The following is a 15,054-nucleotide window of genomic DNA, read 5'->3' as shown; positions in this document are numbered from 1 at the left end:
TATGGATATTTGGCAGGTTTTTTTTTTAAGGGCAGAATTAGTAAATCAAAAGGTATGAATATTTTTTAAAGTATTTCCCAATCTGATAACTAGAAACAGTATGTCATTTTGTTTTTAGCCCTTGTTAAGGGGCTTTCAAAAGCCTTCAGGAATACACTTTTCACCATCTAACAGCACAGATCTGTGGCTAAACTCTTGTTTCTTTAACCACTGAGGAAAGGATGGTGAAACAGAACCACCCTTGGCTTTAAAGCCACTAGGATCTGGCTTTGAAAAGCAACTCTGCCCCTAACCAGCTGAACACGCTGGGATGGCTTCTCTGAGCATGCCTTTTTCATTCACTAATTTCCCCAAGGAGAATTAATCCCAGAAGCAAGTCTAAGTGATGACAAGGTTTAGACAGCATATGATCCCAAAATAGAATCTTCTGTTGTCACCTTTTTCATCAGTGCCCTTACTGCACAAGGGTTATAGGTTTTCTTCAGTTCTTAGGTATGTTTCAGTCCCATTCATTCATTTCACAAGCAGATACTCAATTGGTTGGGTCTCTATAACTAACATCAGTTTTTCAAAAGTCTAAGATAGTAATTTATTGGCTTTCATGATATCACATGATGAATCAAGATACTACTTTGTTTTCCAGCACCACTCTTGTCTCTAACTCTAGTGTGAATGCCAAATGCACTCTCTTCTCACCTGTGAACTGGTTGTTGTAGGTATTCTTGCCACAGGTTCAATAGTCTGAGGAAGAGACATTAGTGTCTGAGGAAGGTAGAGGGGAAGAGAAGTTGTATCTGTCACTGTTCTCAAGTCTTGGGACAACCACTGCTGAAGCTGATCTTCAAACCTGAAACAATATGTGTTCAGAAACACCTAAGCACTAAGAAGCACAAAGTTAACCATCGTTTTCCTTCTATGTATACCTCACATTTTTTTAAAAAAATATTTATTTTTTAGTTTTCGGCGGACACAACATCTTTGTTGGTATGTGGTGCTGAGGATCGAACCCGGGCCACATGCATGCCAGGCGAGCGCGCTACCGCTTGAGCCACATCCCCAGCCCTACCTCACATTTTTTAAAACCTATCACTGAGCTACATCCCTGGCCTTTTTATTTTGGGGTCTCTCTGAGTTGCCCAAACTTGCAATCTTCCTGCTTCAGTCTTCCAAGTTGATGGGATTAGTGGCATGTGTGACCATGTCCAGCTCTCATGTCTTGATAGATTTCAAAATGTACAAATTGCTGCTTATAATTTAAAACTAACTCAAAATAATATCCCAATAGCATCTAACACACTCACACTCCACTGCTGTCCATCTCCATACACTGGTCTTTTTAAGAAGAACAATCTGAAGCTGGGCACGGTGGCAGCATTTGTCCCAGCTACTTAGGAGGCTGAGGCAGGAGGGACCACTTGGGCTCAGAATCTGAGGCCACACTAGGCAACATAGTGAGACTCTGTCTCATATAAAATACATATACATGGTCTGGAGCTGCAGCTCAGTGGTAGAGCACACTTAGATCTATTAATTACAATTATGTAGATTTATAATTATATATATCTAGGTAAACTCACTTTTAGCGATAATGGTGAACTCCTTCACTCTTTCCAACACATTTATCAAGCACCCACCAAATGCAAAGCACCTTTCTAACTACCAGGGATACAGCACTGAAACAAAACAGACAAGGCCCCAACCCTAACCTGTCTTTAGTGACAGACAAGGAACAAAGCAAACAGTCTGATAAAGAAAAATAAAGCAGAGCCATGGAAACAAGGAGGGCAGGGATAAGCAAGGGAAGCCCAACATAAAAGCAGATGCTTGAGCAGAGACCTGGAATGTGCGTGGCTGGGAGCGGCTGGGGACTGAGGCGAGGAAAAGCAAACCCAGAAGTCAAGAAAGAAGATGGGGCGCACGTCACACAGGGCCTGGGTCACCCTTGTAAGGAATCTGCCTTTACTTCCAGGTGAAAGAGGAAGCCACTGAGAGGTTGTGAGCAAAGGAGTGACATGACCCCCACACCTGAAAGGTGCCCACTGTGCAGTTGCTGCTAGGTTATGGCCTACTGTAATAATCCACAAGGAAAGTGACATCATTTTAGGCCAGGTGATAGCCATGGAAGTCACACCAAATGGTCTAATTCTGAGTATACTTTCATTAGAGCCAACAGGATTTGAAGATGATCAGGACATAGGGGTGTGATTCTGAGCATCTAGAAGGATTGTACTGCCATCACACAAAAGACCACCGAAGGAGGGGTGGTTGGGGGAAAATTGGGTATGGAATATGCTAACTTTGCAATGCCTGACATCCAATAGATGTCTAAAGATGATTTCAGAAAATAATAGGAAGCCAGGAACATGCCTTATGCCTGTAAGCCCAACAACTTGGGAGGCTGAGACAGGAGGATCACAAGTTTGAGGCCAGCCTGGGAAACATAGCAGGACGTTCCCCCACACACACCCCGTCTCAAAAAAATAAATAAAAAGGGCTGGAGATGTAGCTCACCAGTAGAGCACACCAGGTTTTAATCCCCAGAACCACAAAAAAGCAAAAGGACATTCAAGTCTGGAATTCAGAGGACTCGAGTTTGAGGGAAATTTGGAGTTGTTAGAATATTGGAGTTTTCTAAAAATCCATGAGTGCATAAAATCACAGAGGAGTGGGTACAGATGATCCAGATGTTAGGTCTGGAGTTGGGCCTGAGAATCAGTTGAGAGGTGAGGATTAGCCAGCACTTAAATCCTGGGGAGGGGACTAGGGGCATCCTAGCAGCAAGGAACAAAGGTGTGGACAGCTGACAGGCTGGTTCGTGGCCACATTCAACCTCTGCAGGCTGACTGGAAAGAAGAATGCAGAGGTGAGAATCAAAGAATTTCCGAGTTTTAGAGACATTTTAGTGTTAAGGGAATATAAACATGAGGTGGTAATTAAGGGAATGGGGACAAGGAGGAGCCATGCCAACATGTATTCATGTTTGCACACTGATTGGTACATTCTAGCAGACAATGACACAGGAGAGGGACACCTACTGGTTGAGTGCCCTTAAGTGTGTGGAAGATGAAATCCAGGGGGAAGGCTGACTCTGGCTACCAGCTGAATGATTCCTCCCCATCTAGGGAACATGGAATGGGCTGGTCAGAGAGAGGCTCCTAGACATGGTTGCTCAAGACAGTGGAGGCAGGAGCATGACCTATATAAAGTCCCTTCTAACTAGTTTTATTTCTTAGTAAAACTATAAATAAGGCCACCAAGTGAAAACTCAAGAGGGAGTGGGGGCAGTGAGGGACACAAAGGTTCAGCACCAGCTCCTACTCATTCAGAGTGGAATAAGCCAGAGAAGTCTCAGACCGCCAAGGGCAGACAGCCACTGTTTAGCACTCGCCATCTTTTGGGTAGATTCAGCCACATGTATTTCCTACAAAAAATCTGAAGCTAACTTTCAATAACAATTAGTGAAATCAATTTCAAATAACATAACCGTTAAAAACATAATCAGTGGGCTGGGATTGTGGCTCAGAGATAGAGCTCTTGCCTAGCATTCATGAGGCACTGGGTTTGATCCTCAGCACCACATAAAAAACAAAGGTATTGTGTCCACCTACAACTAGAAAATAAATTAAAAAACAAAACAAAACATAAATCACCGAGGGCACTGCCTGTCTTCCAAGAGGTTATACTTTACAAATGTTTGACTCACTTTCTTTTTCAAACAAAATCACATCACTAAACCTTCTGGTCTTTTTGCCCTAGCTGTCTATTCAAATGAGCAACTACTCTCTCTCTCCTTGCATGAAGTGAACTGAACAGCACACATGAATCAGAAGGGAACAGGCCTCACCTCTTATTCTCCTCCTTCTCCATTAATAGACCACTGGACAGACACTGCGCCAGGAGTTCCTGGGCAGAAGCTCCTCGCATCAGATCCTCTGCGCTGAGACTCCGCTCCTCTGGGTCACACTCTTCATTCCTCTTCCCTTTATGGTGCACGTGAAGTAACGGAGTAGGAAAATTGCTTGCAGAATAATGAAAAGACTTTATCCCCAAACTGTAAGTACATGTTTTGAAATGCTTATGGTCAGGAAAGTGGGAGAAAGGATTCCTACAGCACTGCAGAGCATATGGCCAAGTCACACACATGCACCCACCCTAAGCAGTCACAAGCCTCAGACCTCCTGTGACGGATCAAGCCTGGGTCAGTCCTGTACCTGCCTCTAGAATTCCCTCAATTCAGGGAATGGGGCTCAGAGAGAAGGTAGCCCCCTGACTGCTGGGTGATCTTCACGCACAGCAGGATCAAGAGACACTGTTGCTCCTGGAATCTTCTGCTCTCATGGGGCAGCTGGGCTCTTAGAGCTTCTCCACTTTGGGTCTTGCTTCCCATCCCAGGGCTCTATACAGATTCTCTATTTTGCCCTGCTTTGGCCTATATTGCCCCTGTTCTTACACTTTACATCTAGCTCTTGGATCCATCTGGAAGAATGTCTGCGAATGGTTGGAGAGGGGTTCTAATGGTTCTTTCTAAAGAGATGGCAATGTCTGCCCTTTCACAACTAATCTGACTTGGCACTGCAGTCCTGTCACATATAGTTCTATTCCTGGACTTTCCATTCTGGTCTGTAATACACCAGCATTACCATCTGGTTTTAAGTGTTGTAGCTTTACCATATATTTTGATATTAGACTAAGCAGACCTTCTTTCTTAGTCTTAGTCAAAATCTTCTCAGCGATTGCTACCTATTTTATTATCCTGAAGAATTTTAGAATTAATTTGTCAATATCAGTGGGAAATATTATTGGCCTTTGATTAGCAATGCCCTGACTTTATGACTGGCACTGGCACCTTTATAACATTGCATATTTTTAATGTCAAAAGCTAGTCTATGTCTCATTTATTCAGGGTTCCTTTGCACATTCAAACCTCTGAACACTCCCTTGCTGGGGTTAAGGCGTTGCCTGTCAATTCATGATGACATGGGTTTGTGCTGTTGTGAGAATTTTTTATAGGTTGTCAGTCATCTATCTGAACTCTGGACAGTCCTAAGGGATCAGCTGTGGGTTATCACAGACTGACAGGTACACTGTCTGGAAATTATAGTTCTCCTTTGATAATTTTTGCCCATCTATCCCATGTCACTACAGTAGTCAGGATCCAGGACAATAGGCAGCAGCAGTGACAACATGAACAACAAATGCTGCTTGTTTTGCTGTTTTCTGTTTTTTTCTTTTTTTCCTTTCCTTTTTGGTAGTTTAATGGATTTTTTTTTTTTTTTTTTTTTTACTGAAACTTCATAATAACATCAAGAATGAGTGTAAGTTTTAATAAATACATTTCAACAACTAATAAAATGATCTCTTATTTTCATATTGTGGCAAAAGACTACATTAATAGATTTCTACTGTTGATATTGTTTATCTTGTGAGAAAGACCACTTGGGAATTTTTTTTAGATGTTACAAGACTGCATATACCACACACTTTACTTGGTATTTTTAAGCCAGGTTTGTGGGACAAGGTACCAATCTTCTCATTTGCACTCTCCCAACTGGATATGACTTCAGGGTCAGGCTCATCTGATAAATTAAGTGACATGCCTCTGAGTTTGTTTTAGAACAGTTCTGTGACAACAGAATGATCTGTGCTTTAAGGATCATCAAAACTGACCCACGATGGGCGAGATTCTGTGTGCCAAATGCCAATTTCCACAGTGTACTTTTGGATAAGAACAATATGATTTAGGACAGCAACAGAAACACACTGAACATGGAACTCACCGTCCTTGACTCAGCTGTAGCTCCTTCTGTGTCTGCACTCTGGCTTGTTCCCATGACAAAGGAACATCATAGTTTTTCAAATGGTTTTTAAAAAAATATACACATATCTGACCATCTTCACTCAATGCCTCTGAGAAAACAATACAAAAATAGATTAAAAACATTATCAAAAGAGCAACAGGTCGCCACTTGGCATTTGCTCAGACTTATTGATTTAAGGACAGCCTTCTAACTAATACTACTTCCATGCTTTGGTCATTTAACACTCCGAGTGTACATGAGCCACTCAAGGTCCAGACAGCTCATGTCCAGACTGTGGCAGCACCAATAACAACTCTCAGAGCTACAGATCTCCTCTAATTAGAATCAACTTAGGAGGCCTGTTTCAGGCAGGGGAATCCAGGTCTCCTGGAACCTTCTTAGTTCTTCCCAATGTTTACACGTCACCTGGAAGTCACTGGACTTAGAGGGATGTCCTAAGGAAATGGAGACTGGGGAAAAGAAGCAACGTCAAATAAATACAATCCTTTGCTAAAACGGAACCAGGAAAGTCTCATGAGGACCTACAGCGCCAAGCTCCAACTACCTGAGATGACAGGAAGCCTGGGGGGCATCCAATCCCTCAGCTTGTGGTTGATGCACAAGGCAATAATGTCATCCCAAGGAATCTCCTCGACAGAGGGTCCTGCCCCCTGGTCCATTGAGGGGCTCTTGTTCTTCCACCTGCGGTATGTTCTGCGGAGTAGGTTTTCCACCTGTGATTGGAGGACGGGCTGCGTCTGGCGTGAGCTGGGGATCTGGGAGGTATACTGGACAACCATGGAGCATACAGGAAGCCAGGGTGCTGAAGAGAAAGTGCCTCATGAATTATAGGTTTGACCAAAGTATAGGTGAAAATGTACATGAAAATGTTAATACTATCTCTGTTAGGTAACAGCAACTGTATAGTTGGTAGTCTGCTTTCAAATATATACACAGCAGAACCACAGCTGTTGAGGGAAAGAAGAGCTTGCTCCCAAGGCCCACCCTAGATACTCTCGACAACATGGATCTATGGCTACCCGGGAATCATATCTATAACAAGCAGCCAGGAAAATCTCGGGTAGGTGGTCTTGGTTTCCCCTGGGGAACACCACCTAGCTGAGGACACAGAGGGCTTCCATTGAGTGGTTCACTTCCCTTCAGGTTTCTTGAATGATGAGAATTTGGAAGGGTACCTGAGGCCCAAAGTGAGTATGCATGCTGAGGCCCCACACTCTGCCAGATAAGTAGCCATCAGGCTCATTACCTAACACCAGCATTCATGTGTGAAGAAGCAACCCCTGCCATGCTAGGCTTGAGCCAACTGAGGTGACCTACGGATGCTCCATCACAATGGCCCAAAGGCCTGGCCCAGGAACAGTAGGCACAGGCAGGATTCAAAGGAACATGGACATGAATCAGAACTGATGTCACGGTCCCAGCAGAGCCAACAGCTCAAGGACAACTTCTGTTCCAATAACTGGGACCTATGAGGAAGGGCAGCCGGGGGCTAGTGCTGGGAAAAGATCAAGAGTCCTCACTCCATAAAAATCCCTGGCTCCTTAAACCAATGAACGCAAAGGCAGGTGCAGGTGGATGCACAGTTGAGGTGGACTGCAGACCTCACACTGAACCCAGTACATGCGGGATGGTCACATCAAGAAGAAAACATGAGGCTCTGCTACAGCCAGCCCTCCACTTCTCTCTCAGTATAAACACACACCTGCTGCAGGTGGAAGGTCCATCTGTGGGAGCTGGAACCCAAGCACAGCCTGCTTCAGCCAAGCCAGGTGCTCTGGGGAGTTCCAGTGAAGGTGAGGAAGCAGCTGGCTACCTCCTGCCTCAGCAAACTCAGTGACAGGCCATGACAAGTCACATAGCTGCTCAGAGGACACCACAGAGGCCAGGAACTGCAGCACACTGTTAAAGAGCTCAATGATGGCACTGGGCTCCTGTGAGGCCAGGCCACCCAGACGTCTCTCTCTTCTGTCATGGAAAAACCGACCACTAAATTCATGGCCAATCCCATCCTCAATGTACTGAATAAGAGTCTGGCAACAAAGGTCAAGAACGTGGGGGCAGCGAGAGACCAGCCACTGCACTGCCTGAGAAACCTAAAAAGCAAAGACAGTTGGGAAAGATATGGTTAAATAATTCACAATGGTTTTCAAAAACAGTTTTCTGAAATGATTTGGTACTTTACTCATAACTGATTGAGGTAGATGCCACCATAGTACCAGGCTTTAACCACAGGTAGTAGGAAGGGCCTATAAGGTTCTTCTGTGATTGAGTGGCTGTCTAGGGTCCTGGAGACACACCCAGCAACAGCACAAGAGTGTGTCCCCACCTGGACCATCCAGCTAAGGAGTGGGGCCTGCAGGAACTCCCTGTAACGGCCCAGGGCCCCAGAAAACCATCCCTGCACATCCTCTTTACCACACACAAAAATGGAAGGCATATCTCTTGGCCAAAGAACTAACAGCTTCATTACATGCCAGGATGCCTTCACACCTACAGTTATCTTCCTTTCTGAAGTTATTTTTATTTTTATTCTTAGTACTTCTTTCTCCAGGTGCAATTAGTCAGCTGTCATCTCACATAACATGTCTTTACATATTTCATGGACGACCACTCTAGAAAAATAACACTGGTATCTGATGTTGCCATATAAGGCATAAATGGTCATATTTTAAATTCATGAAAACAATACTAAGCTACTTAGAAGACGAAGGCTGCAGGATCACAAGTTTGAGGCCAGCCTCAGCAACTTAGCAAGACCTGGATTCAAAATAAAAAATAAAAAGAACTGTGATAAAGTGTCCATAAGATCTATCCTAACATGGAGAGGGTGGGGGTAAAATTTCTATGAACAATTTGATTTGCTGTAGATAGCAGAATATGGGCAAATTTTATCTTTTATTTTGAATCCTGCTTATATCTTTAGAAAGTTATGTAGATAAAACAAAATTAAAATATATATTAATATATATAAAACTTCAGATAGATCAGAAGGGAAACAAAAAAAAATTATCTTGATGGACCTTTAAAGATGATGAAACCTAGATGGGAGCAGTGGCAAATGCGTGTACATCTCAGTAACTCGGGAAGCTGAGGCTGGAAGATCGCAAATTCAAGACCAGACTCAGCAACTTAGGATGTTTAAAAACTTAGTGAGACCCTGTCTCAGAATAAAAAATAAAAGGAATGGGGATACAGCTCAGTGGTAGAGCGCCCCTGGATTCCATCTCTAGTACTGCAAAAAAAAAAAAAAAAACAAAAAAAACCCTTACCTTCATGGTGCCTTGTAAATCATTAATAGAATTAGGAATCTCAGTAACAGTGTAATCTGAAATCAGCTTAGCTGAAACCAAGTCCTGTAGCATCAGACCTTTAAGATAAACAGATGACAGTCATATGTCTGCACTTGCTTGCACACCTGACACCTCACAGTGCTGACCCCACCCTACCCAGCAGTGGAGAGATGCAGTGGGTCTCCAGTCTCAGTAGTTCCTAACACCACTGCTTACACCCATGGCTCCACTCATTTATTAAGCAACGCTAGTTCATAAAAGAGACTTCGTTCACAAACCATCCTCCACTTCCTTCCTGACATCATCCCTTCCGGAGCTGGGCACAAGGACCACCAGTGGAAGTGCAGGCTGAAAAGGTTTGGCCTGCAGGAGCTGCTTGAGCTGCAACAAGGCCGATAGCCAGTACACATCCTCCTCTGCCACGTCGTCACTCTTCACTTTGGGGGCAAGCAGCAGCATGAGCCCACTGGCTCCCAGGAGGTCCTTCTGGGTCTCCACAGCATCAAGGGCTCCGTCACTGAGGGTACCACAGGCCACCTGCAACAGCACCCAGACCATCATGATGGATGCTCCAGGGAACAAGTTAGTGGTATATGGTCTGCCCCAGAGCAACTGCAGCCTAAGATCCCCAAGCACCAAACATTCACTATGCTCTGGACAGGCTAGGCCAGCCTTCCTTTATGAGACCATAAATTAAGTGTGAAAAACATCCAGGTCAATAGATAATTTAACCTCTAGTAAGAGCTATTTGACTATATTTCTATAATCTTTTTTGGTACTGGGGATTGAACTCAGGCACTCGACTTGATCACTGAGTTACATCCCCAGCCCTGTTTTATTTAGAGACAGGGTCTTACTGAGTTGCTTAGCACCTCGATTTTACTAAGGCTGGCTCTGAACTTGCAATTCTCCTGCCTCAGCCTCCCAAGCCACCACTGTGCACAGCTCACATTTCTATAATCTTAATGAACCTTAAACAGGTATAAAACAGTTAAGTTCATGATGCAAAAAATGGGAAAGGCAATCCAGCAGCAAACAAGGGATTCTGATGCTTTTCTAGAGAGCAATAACGAGATGGGTCAGAGAAGCAGAGGGAGCTAGCTTCATAAAAGGCTGCTGGGGGCACTGGCCACCCCTAACCCCACCCTGAGATCACCAGAAACTACCCAGGAAGAGTGGGATAAGTCCTTTCTAAAGAAACTAAATAGCCCACAGAACAGGTATTCAGCTCCAGACAGTTGGGGATCCCCCTAAAAAAGGTTGGCTTGCTAAACTTCTTGCCAACCTTTATGGTCTCACTCAGGTATAGCTGGACAGTCTCAGCTAAGGTATTAGAGGAGTTTCCAGCACAAAAGAGACCCAGGGGAAACAGATGGTACACAGAACATATGCAAATGTAGATCTAAAAATCCCTGTCTTCCTCAAAGATGTAATCAATGCATCCCCAAATAGAAATGAGATGCTATAAGGAAATCTTCCAGAACACATCATACCAAAAATAAGAAAAAGGATAAGAGGAACATATGATCAATTGATGAGGTCCAACATCTATCAAATAGGGGCTTCAGAGTGAAATGAAAATAGAGAAGGAAAGTAGGTGACATAGGGACACAAAAACTGTCACAAAAATGAAATGAGTCTCCAGCCCTGGGTGTGCTGGTGCATGCCTGTAATCCAGGCAACTTGGGAGGCTAAGGCAGGGGAATCACTAGTTTGAGACTAGCCTTGGCAACTTAGTGACACTCTTGTCTCAAAATAATGATTTTTAAAAAGAAAGGCTCTGGGGCTGGGATTGTGGCTCAGTGGTAGAGTGCTTGCCTACCATGCAACAGGCACTGGGTTCGATCCTCAGCACCACATAAATGTAAAAATAAAGATATTGTGTTCACCTAAAACTAAAAAATAAATACTTAAAAAAAAAAAAGAAAAGAAAGGATCTGGGTATGTAGCTCAGTGACAAAGCACCCCTGGATTCAATCCCTAGTACAAGAGAAGAGGAAAGAGTAAAGGAAAAGAGAGTTCTCTGACATCTCAATAGCAATCATAAATGCTAGGTGACAATAGAGCAAAATTGATAGAAAAACAATTTTCTATAATTTTAAAAACCTTGATAAACTAAGAAACAAATGTAAGGATAAAACAAATATATGTTTTCAGAAAGGAAAGGACCTGGAAAATCCCCCTTCTATGCATCCTTCCTTTGAAGCAGCTGGAAAACATACCATCAAACGACGACTAAACCAAGAGAAACCACTGCTGCTGCTGCTAATGATGAAATAAGCAAGGTCCTGGTATCGGCCAGGAAATGTTTTAAGAACTCTGCACGTACAAACTCATTTCACCTCAAGGGCCTGATGAGCATCATGCCACATATTAGGTGCACTGCGTTACATGGCTTATTTTAACTTCTATGACTAAAACAGATAATAACACAGAATGAAACAGATGTATCAATCAGAGTATCCCTACATAAGTGGCACAGAGATTCTAAGGAGCTTTCTCAAGGTCACAAAACTAGCAGGTGGAAGAACAGAGACAGATGCTCACAAGGATGGCTCAAAGATGCATGCTATTTGTATAGAGGTCCCAGTAACAGCCATACCCTGGTAGAAGCTATCAGCCCAGGGTAGAACAAGAGGATGGCACTTTCTCAGAGGGAGGGCTCCAAGGAAAGAAGAGACATGGATATATCAGGTCAAGTGACAGAACATGTGGAAAACGCTACTGAGATATATATAGTCTACACAATAACAATTAAAAAGATACAGAGAATCTATGTAAGTGAGGAAAGAAGGCATCTATTAAAGAAAAAAAAGATGTCATAGAAGAACACTTCTGGTTCAGAGACATCAAAATGGGACCCCACTTGCTGAAGTAATAATAAAAGGGATGGTATAGCTATTCTGGGAAGATGATGGGACCCTGATATAAAAGGTCTCTCCTCACCTAGGTTGGTGTGTAACACCAAGTTGGCCCCCACATCCCACCTCCTAGTACCTATACCTTGCAGAGTCCTCTGCCCTGAATATAGGGTGGGCCCAATGACTCCCTTCCAACAGAGAGAATCTAACACAATGGGTATCACGTCTATAACTAGGTCATGAAGAGACTTGGACTTCCATTTTGGCCGCCCTGTTTTCCTCACTCACTGCCATGTTGTGAGTTCCCTCATGGAGAAGCCATGGCATGCAGTGGAGAAAGTCTCTGTCCACAGACTCCAAGGAAATGCAGCTTTTAGACAAGCTTTCTGATGAGACCATAAAACAAGCCAACATCTTGATTTCCATCTGGTGAGAGATCCTGAGTCATAGGACCCAGCTAAACTGTATTTGGATACTTGACCCATAGAAACCATAAGATAATAATATTTGTTATTCTGAGCCAGTCCTGAAGGAGAGAGAGGAAACAGACTGGACTCATTGTGAGCATTCCTCCAGACACTCAGACCAGCTAGTCCTCAGGAGACTCTGGTACTGCGACTAAGACTGTCACATTATAGAACAAGTGAGGTCAAGTGCCATGCCTAGACTCAGAGCTGGCCAGAGTAGTGGCCACTGACACCAAGTCTGTTCAACATTGAAGTCTACACTTTCAAAGGACACATCTGGTTTCATTTTCAAATGTGTATGCTGAAACCTAAAACTAATTTATGTAGGTTTAAATCTAATGAAGTTCTCATTAAACCAAACTTTCCAGAGAACCAATCAGTTCAGTACATAAAATGCCTACAAAGAACAAAAATGAAACTTTGTAATAGAAAACCTAGGCCAACTTCAGTATTCTCAAAGAGGTCTGTGACACTAAGCTCACTGCTTGCTGTAGTTTTAATCTGCAGTGTCCCCCAAGGCCCACGTGTTAAAGGCTTGAACCCCAGCTTGGTGCTATAGGGAGGTAGTGAACCTGTAAGAGGTGATGGCCTAGTGGAAGGTCTTCAGGTCACTGAATGCATTCCTTTGAAGGGGACAGAACCCAGCCCCTTCCTCTCTCCCTATCTTTTGCTTCCCAGCCAATTGTTCCCACAATGATGGGAACTGTCTCACCACAGGCCCAAAGCAGTAGGGCCAACTGATCATGAACTCAAATCTCTAAACTGTAAACCAAAATAAATAAACCTTTTCTTTTAATAAGCTGATTATCTCAGGTATTTGATATAGTAACAGAAAGCTACTTAATGTATTCATATACTAGATTCCAGCCTGGAGGCTCTCACCAAATATGGTTACGGGTTATCATCAAGACATGAGGAAGGCCAAGCAACCTCAGCTACTCAGGAGGCAGAGGCAGGGAGATGACAAGTTTGAGGCTAGCCTGGATAATTTAGTGAGACCCTGTCTCAAAATAAAAAGAGCTAGGGATGTAGATCAGTGTAGAGTGCCCCTAGTCCATCCCTAGTACCACCAAAAACAAAATAAAAGACACAAGAAAAGACAGAACCAACACTTGCTTCTCAGCCTCACAGTCTTTCAAAAACACTTTAAAGAATAAATAGCGGGCTAGGGTTGTGGCTCAGTGGTAGAGTGCTTGCCTAGCATGCATGATGCACTGGGTTCAATCCCCAGAACCACATAAAAAAAACTAAGAGGCTAGGGTTGTGGCTTAGCAGTAGAGTGCTCGCTTCACACATGCGAGACCCTGGGTTCGATCCTCAGCACAACATAAAAAAATAAAAAGATAAAATAAAGGTACTGGGTCCAATTACAACTAAAAAAATATTTAAAAAACTAAATAAACAAAGGTATTGTGTCCAACTATAAAATATTTTTAAAAAAGAATAAGTAGCACTTATATAACTAAAAATACTTTTAAAAAATACTACTAAAAATATTTTAAAAAAAGAATAGGTAGCACTTATATAATTCTAGTGATGCCTGAGAGTGAGTGAAAATTAAAAAACCATGGAGATAGATTCACAAAGTGAATATTGCTCACCTTTATACACACATTGACAGAAACTGTCTGATCCCCTTTGCTGCTGAGTGCATTAAATATTGTGAGTGTCTGGATATCACCAGCATTATTAGAACACATGTCACCAACTGAACCATCATCTCCCATGAACTTGGCTTTTAGCCAATTTGCTAGAATTCTGTAGATAAAAAAACAAAAAAACAACACTTAAAGAAGAATCTGATTCTAACTTTGAACTATAAATATTTTCAAGAAAAGAAGACATACCACACAGACCCTAGGGCCACAGACACCAACTCTTATTGTGAGGTTGACATGGACCAAACAGGGTGTCATTTAAAACAGAGCTGGGGAGGCTGGCGTTATATATAGCTCAGCGGTAGAGCGCTTGCCTCATACTTGTGAGATACTGGGTTCAATCCTCAGCACCACATAAAAAATAAATAAAGATATTGGGTCCATCTTTAAAAAATATATATCTTTGGAAAAAATAAAATAAATAAAACAGAGCTGGATCCTACAGGGTTGTATTTGGGCAAGAAAAGAAGAAACTCATGGAACTATCTCATTCTGATGTGACTGAAGATTCAGTACTAAGGAAAGATTCTGAACAGAAAACATCCCTGGAGTTTGAAATACACATTTTACAGAAACACATTTCTCATGCCTGAAACCTTAAAGATTTCCTAAGTGGTGTACATTTCCTAATGAACTTAGTAAATTAGAAATAGGTGTTTTAAGAAATGAATAAGTATTTTTAAAATGCCACAACTCTTCATTGTTTAGTTGTCCTATGAGACGAACATCATGATTTCCTCCTTCCTTATCCCAATGATAAACTGCTTAAAAATGATATGTTCAGAGGACTCAGAGCCTCCCATATTGTGGTGGGAGTGTGAAATAGGGCAGCTACCATGGGATACATTATGGCAGTCCCTCAAAGACTTAAACAGAGTCATCATTACCATAGTGATTCCTCTCCTAGGTATAAACATGTCCACACAATAAATAGGTGGATGTCCAAAGCAGCCTTATTC

General features: G+C 42.8%; 1 protein-coding gene across 2 annotated transcripts in view; it reads right to left on the bottom strand.

Moving 5' to 3' along the window:
• Positions 1-15,054, bottom strand: part of Mcm3ap (minichromosome maintenance complex component 3 associated protein) — a 45,110-nt gene that overhangs the window by 623 nt on the left and 29,433 nt on the right. The window contains exons 21-28 of one of the 2 annotated variants that reach the window (XM_027922231.3): positions 14,039-14,195; positions 9,388-9,646; positions 9,089-9,186; positions 7,522-7,912; positions 6,364-6,621; positions 5,778-5,907; positions 3,845-4,051; positions 697-847 (exon numbers count right to left, since the gene is read on the bottom strand). In XM_027922231.3, coding sequence (XP_027778032.2) covers positions 697-847; positions 3,845-4,051; positions 5,778-5,907; positions 6,364-6,621; positions 7,522-7,912; positions 9,089-9,186; positions 9,388-9,646; positions 14,039-14,195 — 1,651 coding nt within the window. Of the gene's footprint in view, positions 1-696; positions 848-1,550; positions 3,119-3,844; positions 4,052-5,777; positions 5,908-6,363; positions 6,622-7,521; positions 7,913-9,088; positions 9,187-9,387; positions 9,647-14,038; positions 14,196-15,054 lie in introns of those variants that run through there. The other variant, XM_027922232.3, reaches the window with a different exon arrangement.

The sequence above is a fragment of the Marmota flaviventris genome, chromosome 8 (assembly GCF_047511675.1).
Source record: "Marmota flaviventris isolate mMarFla1 chromosome 8, mMarFla1.hap1, whole genome shotgun sequence".
Lineage (NCBI taxonomy): Eukaryota > Metazoa > Chordata > Mammalia > Rodentia > Sciuridae > Marmota > Marmota flaviventris.
The sequence above is the reverse complement of the archived record's forward strand: the minus strand, read 5'-3'. Positions and strand labels throughout refer to the sequence as shown.